The sequence below is a fragment of the Dasypus novemcinctus genome, chromosome 13 (genome assembly GCF_030445035.2).
Source record: "Dasypus novemcinctus isolate mDasNov1 chromosome 13, mDasNov1.1.hap2, whole genome shotgun sequence".
In the NCBI taxonomy this organism is placed as follows: Eukaryota; Metazoa; Chordata; class Mammalia; order Cingulata; family Dasypodidae; genus Dasypus; species Dasypus novemcinctus.
This window is the reverse complement of record NC_080685.1, coordinates 88,380,167-88,397,281: the sequence shown is the minus strand read 5'-3', so window position 1 is coordinate 88,397,281 and position 17,115 is coordinate 88,380,167. Positions and strand designations below refer to the sequence as shown.

Sequence of the window (17,115 nt, the reverse complement as noted above, 5' to 3'; positions counted from 1 at the left end):
CAGACTGTTAGTGGGCACAGACGGAAGGGTTTTGAGAGAAATTCCTGGCTTGCCCCTTCCCAGGGGTAGGAGGTAGGAGCCTGGAGGTTGCCCCATGACCTCCTTCCCAGATCTGCCCAGCTCCCTCTGGGGCCCTGCCCTGGGTGGGGCTCTCCTCTGAGAACCCCATGGCTGCCTCTCCAGGGCCAGAGCCCTCCCCTGCGCAGAGCCTTCAGGGCCTTCCCTACAACATCCACGCTACCCAGGAGTGCCACCTAGCCGCCCGGGTTCACAGCCCTGTGCTGAGCACTGAGGAGCTGGCCAAGAAGAATGGGGCAGACACAGTCTCTGCCCTCAGGGAGCCCCACTCTTTAGGGGGGACGCAATCCCCCTCCCCAGAAAGCTCCCAGGATGACAGGGGATAGAAGAAATATTTCTGCTCAGTCTGATGGGGGAGACAAGGACAGAAGAATGTAGGTTCAATAAGAACAATGGAGGCTTATTGAGCACATACCATGTGCCAGGCACTTGACAAATAGTAACTCATTTAATCTACACAACACCCCTATGAGACAGGCCCTATTTTTTATCTTTATTAAACAGCTGATGATTTGGAGGCACGGAGAGATGACGTTCCTTGCACAAGATCACAGAGCTAGAAAGTAATGAAACCGGGATTAAAATGCAGGCTCACAAGTCTCTCAAGCAAAGAGAAAGAAAAGAGGAGGCACCAGGTAGTGTTAGACAGCCTGGAGACACTTGACCACCATGGGACTCTGGTTGACTCTGGGGTGGTCTGAGAAGGCTGCTTGAGCAGCAATGTCTCAGGAAGCCCAGAAGGGCAGGGATAAGGGCCCAAAAAGCCCTGGAACAGAAAGTAGGCCTGCTGGGATGGGGATGGGGAAGCCAGGAGTGAGGACAGCGGGACCCCAGGAGGAGGAAGGTCAGGAGGGCTTATAAGGAGTTTGTATTGAGCTCCTGAGAGAGGCAGGTGAGTCTGCAAAGGAGACAGCTACCTAGGCACAGAGGAGCTCAAAGCAGAGAGAAAAGTTGGTGGGAAAGAACACAAGGAAACATTGGATGGGAGACTCTTCACGGGAAAGGCTCCTGAGATGAGATCGGGGAGGGGGCGCTGGTGAGGAGGCAGCACATCGGCGGCCAGCCCCACCCCACCCCATGCCCAAAAGGGCACGCTCAGTGAAGCCCTCTGTGCAGCACCTATCTCAAACGCTCAGACTAGTTGACTATAGAAGAAGATTCTGGTCATGATAGTGAGAGAGAGGCAAGCTTCTGGTTCTAGCTTCGAAACACACCGGTCATTTACCCTCTTGGAGCTCTGGGTTTAAAGAATATGCATTTTACCATTGTTGGGTGGAATGGTGTAGGAATGTCAATTAGTTAAAGTTGATTTGTAGAGTTACTATGTCTTCTTTTTCCATATTGATTTTGTCTACTTGTTCTATAAATTACTGAGAAAGGAGTATCGAAATCTTTAACTAAAATTGTGGATTTGTCGATTTCTCCTTTCAGTTTTGTCAGTTTCACCTCATATATTTTCAAACTCTATTATTAGGTACATATACATTTAGGATGATATGTCTTATTGATGAATTGGGCCCTATATCATTATATAATGTCCCACTTCATCCTTGATAACAAGATTCCTTGTTCTGAAGTCTACTTTGTCCAATATTAATATAGCCACTCCAGCTTTCTTATGATTAGTGTTTGCGTGGTATGTATTTTTCCATTCTATTACTTTCAATCTATCAGTGTCTTTATGTGTAAAGTGAGTTTCTTGTAGACAGTCTGTAGTTGGATCTTGCTTTTTTTAAACCACTCTATTAAGTCGTTATCGGTACAGTTGGGTTTAAATCTACTATCTTGCTGTTTTTTATTTGTCCAATCTGCTCTTTGTTCCTTTTACCTCTTTTCCTGCCTTCTTTTAGAATAAATGAGTATTTTTTTAGCATTCCAATTTATCCCCGATGTTGATTTATTAGCTATATGTCTGTTTTATATTTAGTCATTTCTATAGTGTTAACAAAGTACATCTTTAATTTCTCACAGTCTACCTTCAAATAATATTATACCACTCATATATAATGTAAGACCCTTACAACTGTATACTTCTATTTTCTTCCTCCAATTCTTCACACTATTATTGTCATACATTTTATTTCTGTCTGTGTTATAAACCCCACCGTACATTGTTATTATTTTTCCTTTAAATAGGCAATTGCCTTTTAAAGAAATTCTAAAATAAGGGGGAATGCCTTTTATATTTACCCATATACATATAAACTTATAACTTGAGGTGCTCTTCATTCCTTTATGTAGATCTAAGTTTCTGTCTGTTATCATTTTCCTTCTATCTGAAGGAATTTCTTTAACTTTTTTCTGTAGTGTAGATCTGCTGGTGATGAAGTCTTCCAGTTTCTGTTGTTCAACAAAGTCTTTTTTCACTTTCATTTCTGAAAAATGTTTTCACTGGGTATAGAATTATTGATTGACAGGTCTTATTTTCTTACTGTACTTCAAAGATGTTGTACTATTGTTTTCTGGGCCTTCATAGTACCTAAGTTTTATTTTGGCAGTGACTCCTATCTTTGTTCTTCTATAAATAATATGTTTCTTTTTCTCTGGATGCATTTTAGATTTTCTTTTTATCCCTGATTTTAGGCAATTTGAAATGATGCTGTGCCTTGGTGTGGTTTTCATTGTTTATTCCTTTCAGGGTTTATTGGAGCAACTTAGATCTGTGACTTCATATAATAGTTTTCATGAAATTTGGAGAATATTAACCTTTATTTCTTCTAATATTTCTCTGCCCTTTTGTGGGACTCCAATTACATGTATGTTAGTCTACTTGATATTATAATGCAGGTCACTGAACCTCTGGGGTTTTTGTTTGTTTGTTTGTGGTTTTTTGGTTGTCGATTGTGGTTTTTTGTTTTCTTTTGTTTTTGGTATTTTTTTCTCTCTGTGTTTCATTTTAGATTGTTTCTATTGCTTTGTATTCAGATTCACTTGTTTTCTGCATTGTCTAATCTGCTGATAGTCCTATCCAGTAAAAAAAAAATTTTTGCTGTGATATTTCTGTCTCAATAATACATATATATATATATATATATATATATTTTTTTTTTAAAGATTTATTTCATTTATTTATCCTCCTCCCTTGCCACCTGGCTCACTGTGTTCTGTGTCCTCCTGTGTCTGCTTGTCTTCTCTTCTCATCTTCTCCTTAGGCGGCACCAGGAACTGATCCTGGGAACTTCTAATGTGGGAGAAAGGCACTCAATCGCTTGGCACCTCAGCTCCCTGGTTTGTTGTGTCTCTCATTGTCTTTCCTCTGTGTCTCTTTTGTTGCATCATCTTGCTGTGTTAGTTCTCTGCACAGGCCAGTTTGCCTTCACCAGAAGCCCCAGGACCGAACCTGGAACCTCCCATATGGTAGATGGGAGCCCAATTGCTTGAGCCACATCCACTTCTCTCCAGTGAAATTTTGATTACTTTCTATACCTGTCATTTCTCTCATTATATCCATGTTTCTCTTTAAATACTTAGGCATATTTGTAATAGCTGTTTTAAGGACCCTATTTGCTAATGTGATCACCCCTATTATTTCTGAGTTTTTTTATATTGACTGATTTTTTCTACTGCTTGGGGGTTACCCTTATTTGCTTCTTTGAATGTCTATTAATCTTTGTTGGATGCCTGAAGCTTTCAATTTTACACAACTAAGAATTGATTTTATTATATTCCTTTAAAGAGTGTCAGACTTTATTCTAAGACAAAGTATATGCAGATAAATTTTATTCTTTTGAAGCTTGTTTTCAAACTTTCTAAAGGCTTGGCTAGAGTAGCCTTTACTCTTCTACTGAGGTGTGAGCCTTTTGTGATCACTACTAAATGCTCCATGTGTCCACTGAAGTCTCTCCATCCTGGCTGGTGGGAGATGGAATAATTTCTGAACCTATATGAGTCTTGGGATTGTTGAGGTGAAGAGGAGAGCAGGGACTGTATGACCTATTGAGTGATTAGATATGGAAGGATAAGAGATGGAAAGGAATTACTGGGAGGATGACTGCATCAGTCCAATAATGGGAAATTTAGAGTTGAGGGACGTAGTTGATGGATCCCATACCAGACACATTTAGTTTTAGGTGCCAGCACAATCTTTGACTGGGTATGTCTACAAGAGCTTTGGGTGTATGATCTGAAGAAGTCAAAGCTGGAGTATATAGACTTGGGAATCACCAACACATATCAGTTAAGAGCAGCTAGCACTTCCCAAGCATGGTAATTAAAACCTACAAGAGAGAATGAAATTACCAAGAGAGATTTAAAAAAATAGAATTTAGAACAGAAAATCCCCTTTAAGGAGTGAGTAGGGGAGAAGAAGCTCATGCAGAGGAAGAAGAGGAAAAGGGAGAGGGAAGAAAGAAGATGGGAGGAGGAAGAATGGTGATAAAAATCAGAGAAGAACCAGGAGATGGAGGGGTCATGGAAACTAAGTTTAAGACAGAGAAATATCTCCTGGAGTTGGCACCTGGTGAGGGTCCCTGGTGATCTTGGAAGAGCAGTTTTAGTGGCTCAGGGAAGGTGGAAACCAATGAGTGGACAAGTGAAAGGGAGGAGAAAAGATGAAAAGATTAAGTGTAGACTCCTTTTTCTAGAAACTTGATGAAGAATGGAAGGTTAGTGACAGAACTACAGGTGAAGGAATTATATAGAAAATGGAGGGGTTTTGATGGGAAAGACTTTAGTGTGTTTGTGTTTATCGACTAAGGGGAAGAAAGGTCTGCAGAGCAGAAGTTAAAGATAATTGAGAGAAAGGGGGCAATGGAATAAGGTCCTCAGAGGAGACGAGAGTACTGGGGTGGACAGCATGGGGAGAGTCCCCTAAGTCCCTCCAGCTAACGGGTGGCAAAGCTCTGACAGTTGTCAGGGAAGGCATTACTCGTCACCCCCATTTTAAAGGTAGAAAAATGAAGTCCAGATAGGGGAGAGCCTCGCCTCAAACCGTACAGCCAGGCAGGGGCGGAACAGATCCTACCTCAGGCCCCCAACCTGACTTTATCAGACGAGAGCCTTGGCCGGGAACCTGGGAAAAGCTGGATGTCTGAGTTCCAGAGAGCGGAATGCAGGGATGGTCTCAGGGCACATTCTGGGAAGGGGTGGCAGTGGGGAGAGGGGCTGGGGAGGAGAGGACAGAGTGGGAAGGAAAGCAGAGGCATCTCCACCCAGGCAGCAGCTGCTCCCAAATATGTCACGACTTGTCAAAGAGGCAGAAATAGAAGCTGTAAAGGGAATGGAAGGGGGTGGGGCAGCATGTGGGGCTTCTGAGCCCACAGGGAGTGGCTGGAAGGGAAGGCAGGGGCTGAGTCCAGAGGAGAGGATGACAGATACACCACCGGCAGTTCTAGGGAGGTGGAAACAGGTCCAGAGAACCATCTAGATGCCTTCCAGGGAGGCTGAGTGTGGGAGGGGAAACCTGCCCCCCCCCCCCATCTTATTAGTCCATTCTTTAGGGTATGGCCTGGTCGCAACAAACCTCAAGACAGTCCTCCACCATGAGCCGCGAGCAGTGCTTCAGACCCACACAGAGGCAGGAAAAGAATGTTGCCTCTCAAGGGGCCACGTTTGGCGCCTTCAGTCCGACATCCTGACTCACAGGCGGGGAAATTGAGGCCCAGACAGAAGAAATGACTAGTCCTAGGTTCCACAGCCAATATCCTGTCCCTCTTCCTACTGCCACTTTCCCTAAACTTCCTGACGGTATCTGCCTTAACCAAGAGCTGCAGGTCCTACTCTAAAGGAATATGGAATGCTCTGAAGAATTCCTCGCCCACATTTCCCAAGGCCCCACGATATCCAGGCCCCCGGATCCTACGGCCACACGTTCCCTAGAGCCCTATTCTGGTTATTTTTAAAATCAGCTCTCTGCTTTGTCTCCACCAGCCACCCCCCTGTGATCCCCAGGCCCCTCTGCCCCATCCCCTTCCGCCTCCAGGCAGGCTCCTTCCCCCCCAATTGCCAGAGATTCCTGATGAATGAGCCTGGCTCTGAGCTCCAGATTCCAGGCAGGGATGGGATTTCCCAGTGGTTATCCGATTCTAGGTCCGCAGTGGAAACAATGCATGGCCTCTGGAGGACTGAGGTCCTCCCTCCACCTCACCTCTCGGCCCCTGGCTCCCATCTGCCTCCTGGCCAAACCTCTCCTCCTGTCTCAAAACCCTCAGAATCCCCTGGGCCTCTCCAGCCCACTGTTTGTCATCCCTCTCTTCTGTCTTCTTTTTATCACTACTCCCAGCTGTCTCCCTGAGCTCTCCACTCTAAGCCTAGGGTGCCTCCAATCCACTTGCTGCCTGCCTACCTGGGGGCCCCAGGCCCGCCTGGAAAGCAAGTACTTCTTCACCCATCAGCCTCAGAGAAGTAGAGGAGAAGCTGGGTTCAGCCCCCACCCCCCCTGGCTAAGCTCACACAGTCCAAGAGCAGACCTCTTCACATTTCTGACACTAGCTCTGGGCACCCTTGGGCAAGTCATTTTCCTTCCTCCTAGGCCTCAGTTTCCCCATGTGTAGAAGGAAGAAGGCAGACTAGTTTGTCCTTAGGCTACTTTCCAGCTCTGGCATCATCCACGGTTATGTGATCTGTTTCACACTGCTGTGAAACTACTGTCGCACAAAAGATCAATGCTGATTTGCATGCCGTGTTCATGCACCTAGATCCTATTGAAAGGCACAGGAATTCCGGCCACTAACCCTCCTCGCCTTACAGCTCATCCGTAATACTGAGAACCAGCCTAGTAAAACAAAAAGTTGGAGCCTGTTTGCAGAAGCCAGAGGCTTCCATCCTTCCAGACACTTCTCATCTCCCTCCTCCATTCCCAAGCACATGAGACCTTTGACTGGGAAACTTGTTCTCATTTCAGCCAAGCAACCTGGCAGCCCAGTTCAGCCCACCTGCTAGGTCAGCAGGGACTGGAAGATGCTGGAAGTCAGAGAGCCGGGACTGGGTAAGCAGCAGAGGGGGAAGGAAGGAGCAGGGAGCAAGTGAAGGGGATTTCTGAGCATTTTGAAACCAGACCGCGACCATGCAAATCAGATCAGCCCAGCATGCAAATAGAGCCCAGTTGAGACTGTCAGGGCAGGGGAGCAAAGAGCCTGGCCCTGGAGGCCCGGTGGTGGGGATGAGAGCCTCTTCTGGGGGGAGCGGGCCTGCTAGCGAAGGAGGCTCCAGGCAGGGGCCCCCATGTGTCCAAGCCAGCAGGGGTGAGGATTAGGGCCGGACGCCCTGCTGTCAGGTTAGGGCTGATGGATCTCCGCTGGTGGCAGAGCACAAAGGCTGTTCTGTGCTTGGCACCAATGTGTTCCCATCCATCAGAGGGCAGCTTGTGCCTGACAGAGGGGTGTGCAGGGGGAGGAAGGCCAGGCCTCTAGAAGCTTCCCCACACCTCGGCTCTGAAAGAGGAACAAGGTGGTTAGTGCCTCCCATCAGGGTTTTGGAGAGGCCAGAGGTCCCTGGGTTGCCCTGTCTTCCCAGGCCCGGGGGTCTGTTCCATACCTGGGCCCTGACATGGTCCCCAGGATGTGCTGCTCAGACAACCCAAACACATCCACACACAGCGAGCCACAGCCACGCAGACACAGAGGTCCCCCTAACCTCCCCGCCTGCCGCCGCGTTCGACTAGAGACCAACATCACCAACACAGGCCACGCTGTCACGGGGCGACCCCAGCACCGAGCGAGGTGCTCGACGCATTTCCTTGAAAGAAAGAAAGAGGCATTTCCTTGAAAGAAAGAAAGAGGAGCGGAAAGGGGAGAGCCAGGGAGGGAGAAAGAGAGGAAGGGAAGAAGGCGGGAGGAAGAAAGAGAGAGGGAGAAAGAGAGAAGGGGGAGAGAGAAAGTAGAGAGAGGAATGGAAAGGGAAAGGAAGGGAAGGGAGGAAGGGAGGAGGGGAGGAAGAAAATGAATCTGCATGGAGGGCCGAGTCAGATATTCCCAGGTATCCCCTCCTGTCCCAGGAGGACAGCCAGGAAAACAGCCCGGGGGGGACCACGGAGGCTGAGGGAGAGGGGGTCATGAGCGGGGACAGGACGAAGCAGGGAAAGGGGCTGCTATGTCCTGGGTGCCTCCATGTGCCTGGGCCCCTTCATTTCATACTCACAACCGTCCCCTCTGACACACAGCCACCATCCTTTGGGCCAGCCTGAAAAAAGGATCCTCTCCAGGTCGAGGAACCTGTCCTCCTGCCTCTGGGTGGGTTGTCGAGACCTCCGTCCCTTCGCCTTACTGTCACAGTCGTCTGGGTGGTCTCCTGCCTCGCATCCCAGGCCCTCCACGCCTGGGCAGGCTTGTCGCCATCACCCACTTACTGACCCCCACAAACCAGTCTACCCAGCGTCCCTTCCCCTCCTCTCCTCTTCCCACCCCCATCCGGCCTCTCTGCCTCCTCCACACATGCAGAGACCAGCCCTCGGTGGATTTGCCATTCTATAAGCCCCGGAAATATTCCTTCAGTGAACCCACTCATTTACGACTGATCATCACTTCCCTGGTTACTGCCGAATTAAGATGGTTCTTTCTTGCTCTGTAATTCAGTATTTACATTTCGACGTTTGTGATCAGCATCTAGATGGTAAGATCCTGGAAATCATCACAGAACAAGCCAATTTCTCCAGCTTCCATTTTTGGAGAACGTGGACACATTGTTTAGGGGTTAGTTAGATTAGATACCAAAAGAACAAAAAGACGCCAAGTTTCCACAGCAGCTTTGACATTACTCCTTGTCTCAGGGCTTATAGGATTAGAGTGCAAATGAAGCAAGGTGGTGTTTTTTCTTATTTTTGGTGGTGGGGGTGTTGAGAGTAGAGATTATTTCTTCTTCAGCCCAGCTGGTTGGGGTCAAGCAGGTTGAGGGCTCCCTGCTCCATGCTGTCACTTTCTATGATGCTGGCAAAGCTAAAAACCCATTAGGATCTCTCTGCTCTCCTTCATACACGCTTTGTCATCCATCGATGTCCCCTCGGCGTCTCTGTTTCTTACCCCAAAAGGTGCCAAAAGAGCACCAGCATTTTCCTGGCCCCTCAGCACGGATAACGGATGCAGATCCCCCCTCCCCTTTGAAGTGTTCCCTGCACCCCCGCAGGGCTCCTCTTCCTCTTACTGTCCTCGCTCTGGCTTAAACTGGTATCAGTCCCTCTGTCCCAGGCAGGAGGCATTAGGCTTAGTCTGCCAACTCCTAGAGAAAACTGGGGCCAAACTGGTGAAGATACAGGGAGCTCTGGCACTGAGAGATTGGTACCGAGTGCCAACCAGTGATGCATTTGGAAAAAGACCTTGACCAAAGCAGAAACATTTCATACAAAAGAGTTTTGATGGCTAAGCGACTTCAAGCTGAGTCAGGAGGTCATTCCAGAGGTTATGCTTATGCACGTCTCAGGCGGGCCCCACTGACTGCCACAGTCAACAAAGCCTCAAAGAGGGGTGCTCCCAAGGGCCCTGGAGACAGCCGGACACTACAGGCAGGCACACCCCCCCGGGATCAGCACCCTGTCGGTGGGCCTTACCTTGGAATATATGACAACCTATTTCCCCAAAGTAATACAGTTAGACTCATTTATAATTTCCCTACACATGGTTCTTCCGCCCCTTTTATTTGAACCTATAATTAGCACTATACCCGTTAAATCTATGTCCCAGAGACTTAAATATTCGGTCGGTTTATATGAGCCCTGAATCTCAGCACAGTTGAGACCAATACCTACTCTCCAGTTCAACAGACCCGTCCAGGACAGCTAACAAAATGATGACAATGGACAATGCCCACCCCCAAAACCAAAGAGCATCTACAACTGCAAGAAAAACAGTTCCTTCCATCTGCCCCATATGGTCTAAGCCCCCTCTCAATCTGACGCAGGGCGGGCATCCCCATCCCCAAATCCTCAAGACTGAGGAATGAACAAACATTAGGAGGGAATGTGACCATGGACCAAAGTAGACTTATTATTATTGTAGTAATAGTAGACCTTGTAACACTGATGTAAAGACAGTGGTGGCGGCAGACTTGGCCCAGCGGTTAGGGCGTCCACGTACCACATGGGAGGTCCACGGTTCAAACCCCGGGCCTCCTTGACCCGTGTGCTGATGGCCCATGCGCAGTGCTGATGCGCGCAAGGAGTGCCGTGCCACACAGGGGTGTTCCCGCGTAGGGAAGAGCCACGCGCAAGGAGTGCACCCATAAGGAGAGCCACCCAGTGCGAAAGAAAGTGCAGCCTGCCCAGGAATGGTGCCACACACACGGAGAGCTGACACAAGATGATGCAACGAAAAGAAACACAGATTCTTGTGCCGCTGACTACAACAGAAGTTGACAAAGAAGACATAGCAAATGGACACAGAGAACAGACAACCGGGGGGACGGGGGGCAGAAAAAATAAATAAAATAAATGAATCTTTAAAAAGAAAAAAAAGACGGTGGTTACCAGAAGTTCTAAGGGGAAGGGGAGGGGGAGGGAGGAACAGGTGGAACACAGGGTATTTTTAGGGCACTGGAATTGTTCTGCATGATATTACAATGACAAATACAGGCCATTATACATTTTGCCAAAACCTATAAAATTGTAAGATGTGAAGTGTAAACCATAATGTACACTATAGGCCATGATTAGTAGCACTGCTTCAATATCTGTTCATCAATTGTAACAAAGTATCACACTAATGTAAGATGGTATTGATAGGGGAAAATGTAAGTGGGGGAAGAGGTAGGGTATATGCAAATTCCCTCTATTTTCAGTGTAACTTTTCTGTAATCTAAAACATCTTTAAAAATAAAATTTAAAAAAAACATTAAAATAAAATTTAAAAAATAGAAGTGGCTGTGGCTCAAGCAGTTGAGTGCCCACTTCCCACATGGGAGGTCCTGGGTTCGGTTCCCAGTGCCTCCTAAAGAAAAAAAAAAGCCCACAGACAGACAATGAACAAAAACAAATAAACAAAAAAGAATAAAAATTTTTTAAAATAAAATAAAGATACAGGGAGCAAATTGTAGTTCAAAACCTAGGACTCCCTGTGACCAGAGCTGCACACCCATGGGACGAGCTGCCTTGCGAGGTCAGCAGAAGCTGGACAGGGGCCCCTTGGAGAAGAGATCCTGGCATCAGCGTTTGGGTTGAATTCAGGGGCCATGGTGGTCTGCTAAAAGGTAAGGACCCTGCGAGTGGGGACACTGCCCTGGGTTGTAATCCTTCCGTCCTGAGCTGAGCCTTGTTCACTGCCAGGCTCTGAGGCCTGCCCAGTGCTTGGGGAGGAATTGTCCTCTCAGACCCCAAAGCCTCTCCCGAGAGGGACTAGGGGCTGAGACACCCACAGATTAAGTAGCCCCTCCTCCACCTGACACTTGAGACCTGCACGACAGGTATAAATTGATGCCCCGGGCAGGAAGGAAGAGGCAGAACACCCAAGCCAGGCGGTCAAGGGGAGCGGGGATTCAACCTAAGTTTGAAGGTCCCTGCTGCTCCCTTCCTCACCCCCCTCCTCAGGACGGAGGCAGGGAATTCTGGCTTTCTGAGGGGGCAGGAAACAGCTGAAGAGGCAACCCAGGAGCACAGAGGGAGCGAGGGAGGGGCCGGCTGGCTGTAAAGATCCTGACCTTACCGAGGTGACGCAGGTGGCAGCACGTAGGCTGTGCATGCTAATCCCTGCTCGGACCCTGACCAGCTCTATTAAAACGGGAGCTGCCCCGATCCCTGGCGAAAAAACAAACAAGAACACAAAAATCCTCTTGCGTCAGTTTACTCCCAATCACATGCGACCCAAGACAACTAATTTTTTTTTTTTTAAAGATTTATTTTTATTTATTTAATTCCCCTCCCCTCCCCCCGTTGTCTGTTTTCTGTGTCTCTTTGCTGAGTGTTGTTTCTTTGTCCGCTTCTGTTGTCGTCAGCAGCACGGGAAGTGTGGGCGGCGCCATTCCTGGGCAGGCTGCACTTTCTTTCGCGCTGGGCGGCTCTCCTTATGGGGCACACTCCTTGCGAGTGGGGCTCCCCTACGCGGGGGACACCCCTGTGTAGCACAGCACTCCTTGCGCGCATCAGCGCTGCGCATGGGCCAGCTCCACACGGGTCAAGGAGGCCCGGGGTTTGAACCGCGGACCTCCCATGTGGTAGACGGACGCCCTAACCACTGGGCCAAAGTCCGTTTCCCCAAGACAACTAATGATGTCAAGGCCGCTTGCAAACCCAGACGTCGAACCCATTTGCTCCTCTGAAGTTCAGTCCTTATCCCTAGACGGTGAGCATCTACACATCCACACGTTCCCCCAAATGTGAAGCAGCCTGGTTCTTGGGGGGAGGAAGCTCTTAAGAGCCTCACCTGACGGACACAGTCTGGGTAAGGAGCAGTCAGGAGGCAGGGGGATGGATCAACTGACTTCCCAAGTCCCCTCTCCAGCCTAAACCCGTTCTTCCTCGCCCCTGCCCCAACCCCCAGCCGTCTTCTCTGGGACCAGCAAGGAGAAGGCAGGCAGGCCGCCTAGCCCGAGTAATTGAAAGGAGCAGATGAGAGAATGTGTGTCCTCCCCACCTCCCGTGCCCCACGGGGGCTGCCGAGAAATGAAAACTAATCAAATTACAGCCGACGGCCTCCCTGCCCGTGCACAGGAGCCGGCCTGGGCCAGGGGCAGGCTGGCTGGGTGGGGTGGGGGCGTGGGGGAGAGGGAAGGGGAATCACATCTAATCCACTGTAAACGTCTTGATGTGCAGCAACAGCTTAGAGGGGGGCTCAGGTTTCTGTGGCGTTGGCTATATTTATCTCTGGTTCCATGCCAGCGGGGAGGGTTTAAATGGCACCCAGCAGTTGGCGTGAGGGGCTGCAGGAGCTTGGGGGCTGGTGGCAGGAACAAGTCTTTTCCGACCCCATGGAGCTGTATGAGACATCCCCCTACTTCTACCAGGAACCCCGCTTCTATGACGGGGAAAACTACCTGCCCGTCCACCTCCAGGGCTTTGAGACACCGGGCTATGAGCGGACTGAGCTCAGCCTGAGCCCCGAGGCCCGCGGGCCCCTGGAAGACAAGGGGCTGGGGACCCCGGAGCACTGCCCGGGCCAGTGCCTGCCGTGGGCGTGTAAGGTGTGTAAGAGGAAGTCGGTGTCCGTGGACCGGCGGCGGGCGGCCACGCTGAGGGAGAAACGCCGGCTCAAGAAGGTAAATGAGGCCTTCGAGGCCCTGAAGAGGAGCACCTTGCTCAACCCCAACCAGCGGCTGCCCAAGGTGGAGATCCTGCGCAGCGCCATCCAGTACATCGAGCGCCTGCAGGCCCTGCTCAGCTCCCTCAACCAGGAGGAGCACGACCTCCGCTACCGAGGCGGGGGTGGGCCCCAGCCAGGGGTAAGTGGCCATCCCATCCACCTGTCCCAGGAAGCAGGGTCAGACGGAGGCCTTGGGCAGCCTCCAGGCAGTACTGGAGGGGGGGGGTGTCCATCAAGGGGTTGGAGCAGGTGCCAGGCCGGGGCCTGAGGGGGGAGGCAGGACCCCCTCCTAAGAGCTGACCTTCTGTGTCCCCGTGTCCTCTCCAGTTAAAGCAGTGGGAAGATGCAGCTGGGGAAGGGGGGTGCACAGGGCTGGTGGAGGGATCCAGAAGCATGTCCATAGCCATCCTGGGTGGGGGTGGGGTTAACCCCAGTGCCCAGAAACTGGGCCTGGAAGGCAAGGCCAAGTACACGGGGGAAGACTGCTTTGCCCCCCACCCCACCCTAAGCTGAGTGTGGCTGAGCAGAGAGAAAACCCCTTCTGTCTCACTGGAACCCCTGCAGGCCTGTGCAGAAATGGCCCTGGTTGCCCCCTCCCCTTATCTCCAGAGGCATGAGAATCAGGGACCCCTTTACACTAAGGGTCCTGTGAGGGGGAAATCGCCACCCAGGATCAAGGCCGCGGAGGGATGGAAGGAGCTTGTGGTGAAGAGTCTGGTGGAGGCGTGGCCTGGGTCGCAGGGCCTTTGGCCCACCCCCAAACCCCACCACAGGCACTTCTGCCCATTGGGATTGGGCAGAGAAAGACATCGAAGAAGGGCGTGTGCCCTGACCTTGGGCCTTCACCCTGTCTTGCAGGTGCCCAGTGAATGCAGTTCCCACAGCGCCTCCTGCAGTCCAGAATGGGGCAGTGCACTGGAGTTTGGCCCCAATCCCGGGGGTAAGTAGGCCCCCAGCCCGGGTGAGCTTGGCTCAACACCCTCAGTCCCTCCCTAGGCCCAGTTTCTCCCTCTTACCTGTTTTCCCTCTCCAGCCCTCTTCCCTTGGCCTCTCGAGGAACCTGCAGAACCCAGGACCCCAAATGATGGGCTGAAAGGAGTGGTCTGGGCCTCCTGTGGCTCCCCAGCTGGTACCTGGTGACTGACCTTCTCTGCAGAGAGGAGACTGTCCCAGCCCCGTGGGTCCCTTGGAATTGCTGAGTCAGTGCCACGAAGCTGAGCCCAGCAAAGGGCATTTCCAATCTCTAATGATACTCCATCTGGGCTCCACCTCAGAAGTGCCGCTTCCAAATCCCAGCTCCGCTGGGGGAGCCCAGGGAGGAAACACACACACATGCACATACACACAGGCACGCAGGGCATGGGGAAAGGCACGGGCTGAGAACTCGTGAGTTTTGCTCATACATCTGTCCTGGAAAAACCACTCTGGGCCTCGAAACCCCCTTCATCCCTGATGCCACCCCCTCCCCACCTTCTTGCAGACCATCTGCTCACAGCCGACCCCACGGATGCCCACAACCTGCACTCCCTCACCTCCATCGTGGACAGCATCACAGTGGAGGACGTCTCTGTGGCCTTCCCGGATGAAACCATGCCCAACTGAGATCGTCTGCCAGGCCGGCTGGCCGTGGGAGCCCCCCGAGCTGGCCACGATGCCACCACCTCTGCAGCAGGGTCCTCTACTAAGCCAGGCTGTTCCGATGCCAGGAAGCCAGGCCAGGGGCTGCCACATGCCAGACCAGCCCCCTCCTCCTTTATACAAGGCTAACCCACCACCCAGCGGGCGGTCGGATTCCCTCATTTAAGCTGGGAGATAAAGCAGGGGACCAGGGCATCCCCTCGTGTATGCCCCTGGGCCAGGGGGCAAACTCAGGAGCTCCCTTTTATCATGATGCAGACTCCAACTCCCACTTCCCAAAAGAAACATTTTGAGAGGCAAAGACAGTGTTCCGCCCTGGACAGGCTGTTCACATCTCCTGTTCTAGTCTCTTCCTGATGCCAGGGGCTGGGCTGGGCCTGCCCTGAACTCAGGGAGAAGGGGAGGAACAGCCTCTGTTCCCAAGTCCCTGGGGTCCAAGCTTCTGCAGTGGATATTGGGAACCTTCCAGTGGTTTTATGTTTTGTTTTGTTTTGTTCCGTGTGTCGTTTGTAAAGCTGCCATCTGACCAAGGTCTCCTGGGCTCAAGTGGCCAGGGACAGGCAGGGAAGGGGGGAGGGGGGCTTTTGGGGGTGATTTCTTTTGTTAACTAAGCATCGTGTGGTTTTGCCATTGTTTTGTAATTTTTTTTTTTTGCTAACTTATTTGGTTTTCCTTTTTTAAAAAATGAATAAAGACTGGTTGCTAGAAGAGTGTCAGTGGTGACGCAGAGGGAGGGAGATGACTAGACGCCCTTGCCCCCTGCCCACCCAGGGACACAGATGCAGACTAGGAGCAAGGCTTCCAAGGACTGGGGTGGACAAAGGCTCTGGAGGCACTAGGGGCGGGGACTCCCGCTCTTTGACCATGATAAAAAAGCTGGGTCTGTTCTATTGGCTAGGGGAAGACCAGATTTCACAGGGATCCTTGCGGGACCTGGGGGACAACCTGCTGAGCAGTTGGTTACACTCTAATCCTAAACACGGTTCCCAGGCCACCGCGCGCCATCTCAGAGCCCAACAGGCCCATTTGATTCCGACTGGTTGAGCGTGCTCATGTGCCCAGCGCAGGCCCCAGGCCAGGTGGCAGGGTGTGGTGTTGGAATCTGTGGGTTTCCCCACCCAAATCCTGCCTCTCCTTTGATATTACATGGCCAGAAGCCCTGCAGAAAAGCAGGACATGATTAAATTAGCGGCACTGATGTCAGATACTAGATCATGCCATTGCAGGCCAAACAGCATGTCCCCTTTGCCACACCTGCCCATCCCCTCCAGGCTGAAGGAGATTCCGGTCCCTGGTAACTGTTGGAAGGATGAAAGCAATTCCGCCCAGGGAAGGGAAGGGACTCACAAAGGTCCAAGGAAGAGAGACTGGGGTTCTCTTCAGACGGAGGTGCTTCCTGAGGGAAGAAGTTGTGTGCGGTTTAGAGAACAAAGATTTTGGGTAGAGATTAAATTAGGATTAAATGCAGAGTTCACAGGGGCTAGAACTTAAAATGGACCATGCACATCTACAAATTCTTTATAAATTCCAACTGCTTTTGACTACACTTGTTTGAATTATTGCAAATGGAAGTTTCAGGATCATTACAGAAGTCTGGGGATTCAGGGCATGGTACAGTACAGACTCCTCTCAGTTCCTTGTGGCCCCTCGACAGCTACTGGAAGCCAGGCTCTGGGCTCTGCGGGCATCTGCCCCCACATCCACCTCCTGACCTTGCTCCTGAAGAGTGGGGTCCATACCCTGCCCCCGGGGTTTCTCCAGAAACTCTGCCCAGGGAAGAGAGTAAGGAAGTCTGGGAGCAGGCCCACAGAAGCCGGGTCAGGGTGCAGAAGCGTCTCCCCCAGGGCCCACTTTTCCAAACAACCAGAGCTAAGCTTATCAGGAGCCGCCCCAGAACCACCAGTTGGTCTCACTGGCTCCCATTTGTGGGATTTCCTTCTTTGTGAGTTTGTGTGGGAAGGATAATACCTAGGAGGAATACCTAGGTCACTTCAGGGGTGTTTAACTCTCCATGACTCACTGCCCTTGGGGATGGGGCAGGCAAAGAGCCCAGACCCAACGTTCACTCCCTTATGGAGTGAATGAAAAGAAATCTTCTCCCCTTGGGCTCATTTCTTTGGCCTCTGGCACCTCCAGCTCAGAGGGTGCTACAATCCTACCGCCTTCTTGGGGTTACAACCCGCCTGGCCCTGCCCACCTTCTTGGGGGAGGTGGAGGGCACAGGTGGCCGAGAAGAGCCCTC

The 17,115-nt window shown here is 51.0% G+C and overlaps 1 protein-coding gene across 1 annotated transcript; it reads left to right on the top strand.

Moving 5' to 3' along the window:
* Positions 1-12,842: 12,842 nt before the first annotated feature.
* Positions 12,843-15,528, top strand: MYOG (myogenin). Its single transcript, XM_004481893.2, has 3 exons — positions 12,843-13,374; positions 14,094-14,175; positions 14,716-15,528. Exons 1-3 carry the CDS (start codon positions 12,904-12,906, stop codon positions 14,835-14,837), a joined length of 675 nt encoding a protein of 224 aa, XP_004481950.1. The 5' UTR covers positions 12,843-12,903; the 3' UTR covers positions 14,838-15,528.
* Positions 15,529-17,115: the final 1,587 nt, after the last annotated feature.

What these genes read in the sequence shown, in the direction of transcription:
- MYOG (XM_004481893.2), top strand. Translation starts at nt 12,904, where the DNA reads ATGGAGCTGTATGAGACATCCCCCTACTTCTACCAGGAACCCCGCTTC. An exon ending in GGGGTGGGCCCCAGCCAGGG is followed by an intron (nt 13,375 to 14,093) that starts GTAAGTGGCCAT and finishes CCTGTCTTGCAG; the next exon opens with GTGCCCAGTGAATGCAGTTC. An exon ending in GTTTGGCCCCAATCCCGGGG is followed by an intron (nt 14,176 to 14,715) that starts GTAAGTAGGCCC and finishes ACCTTCTTGCAG; the next exon opens with ACCATCTGCTCACAGCCGAC.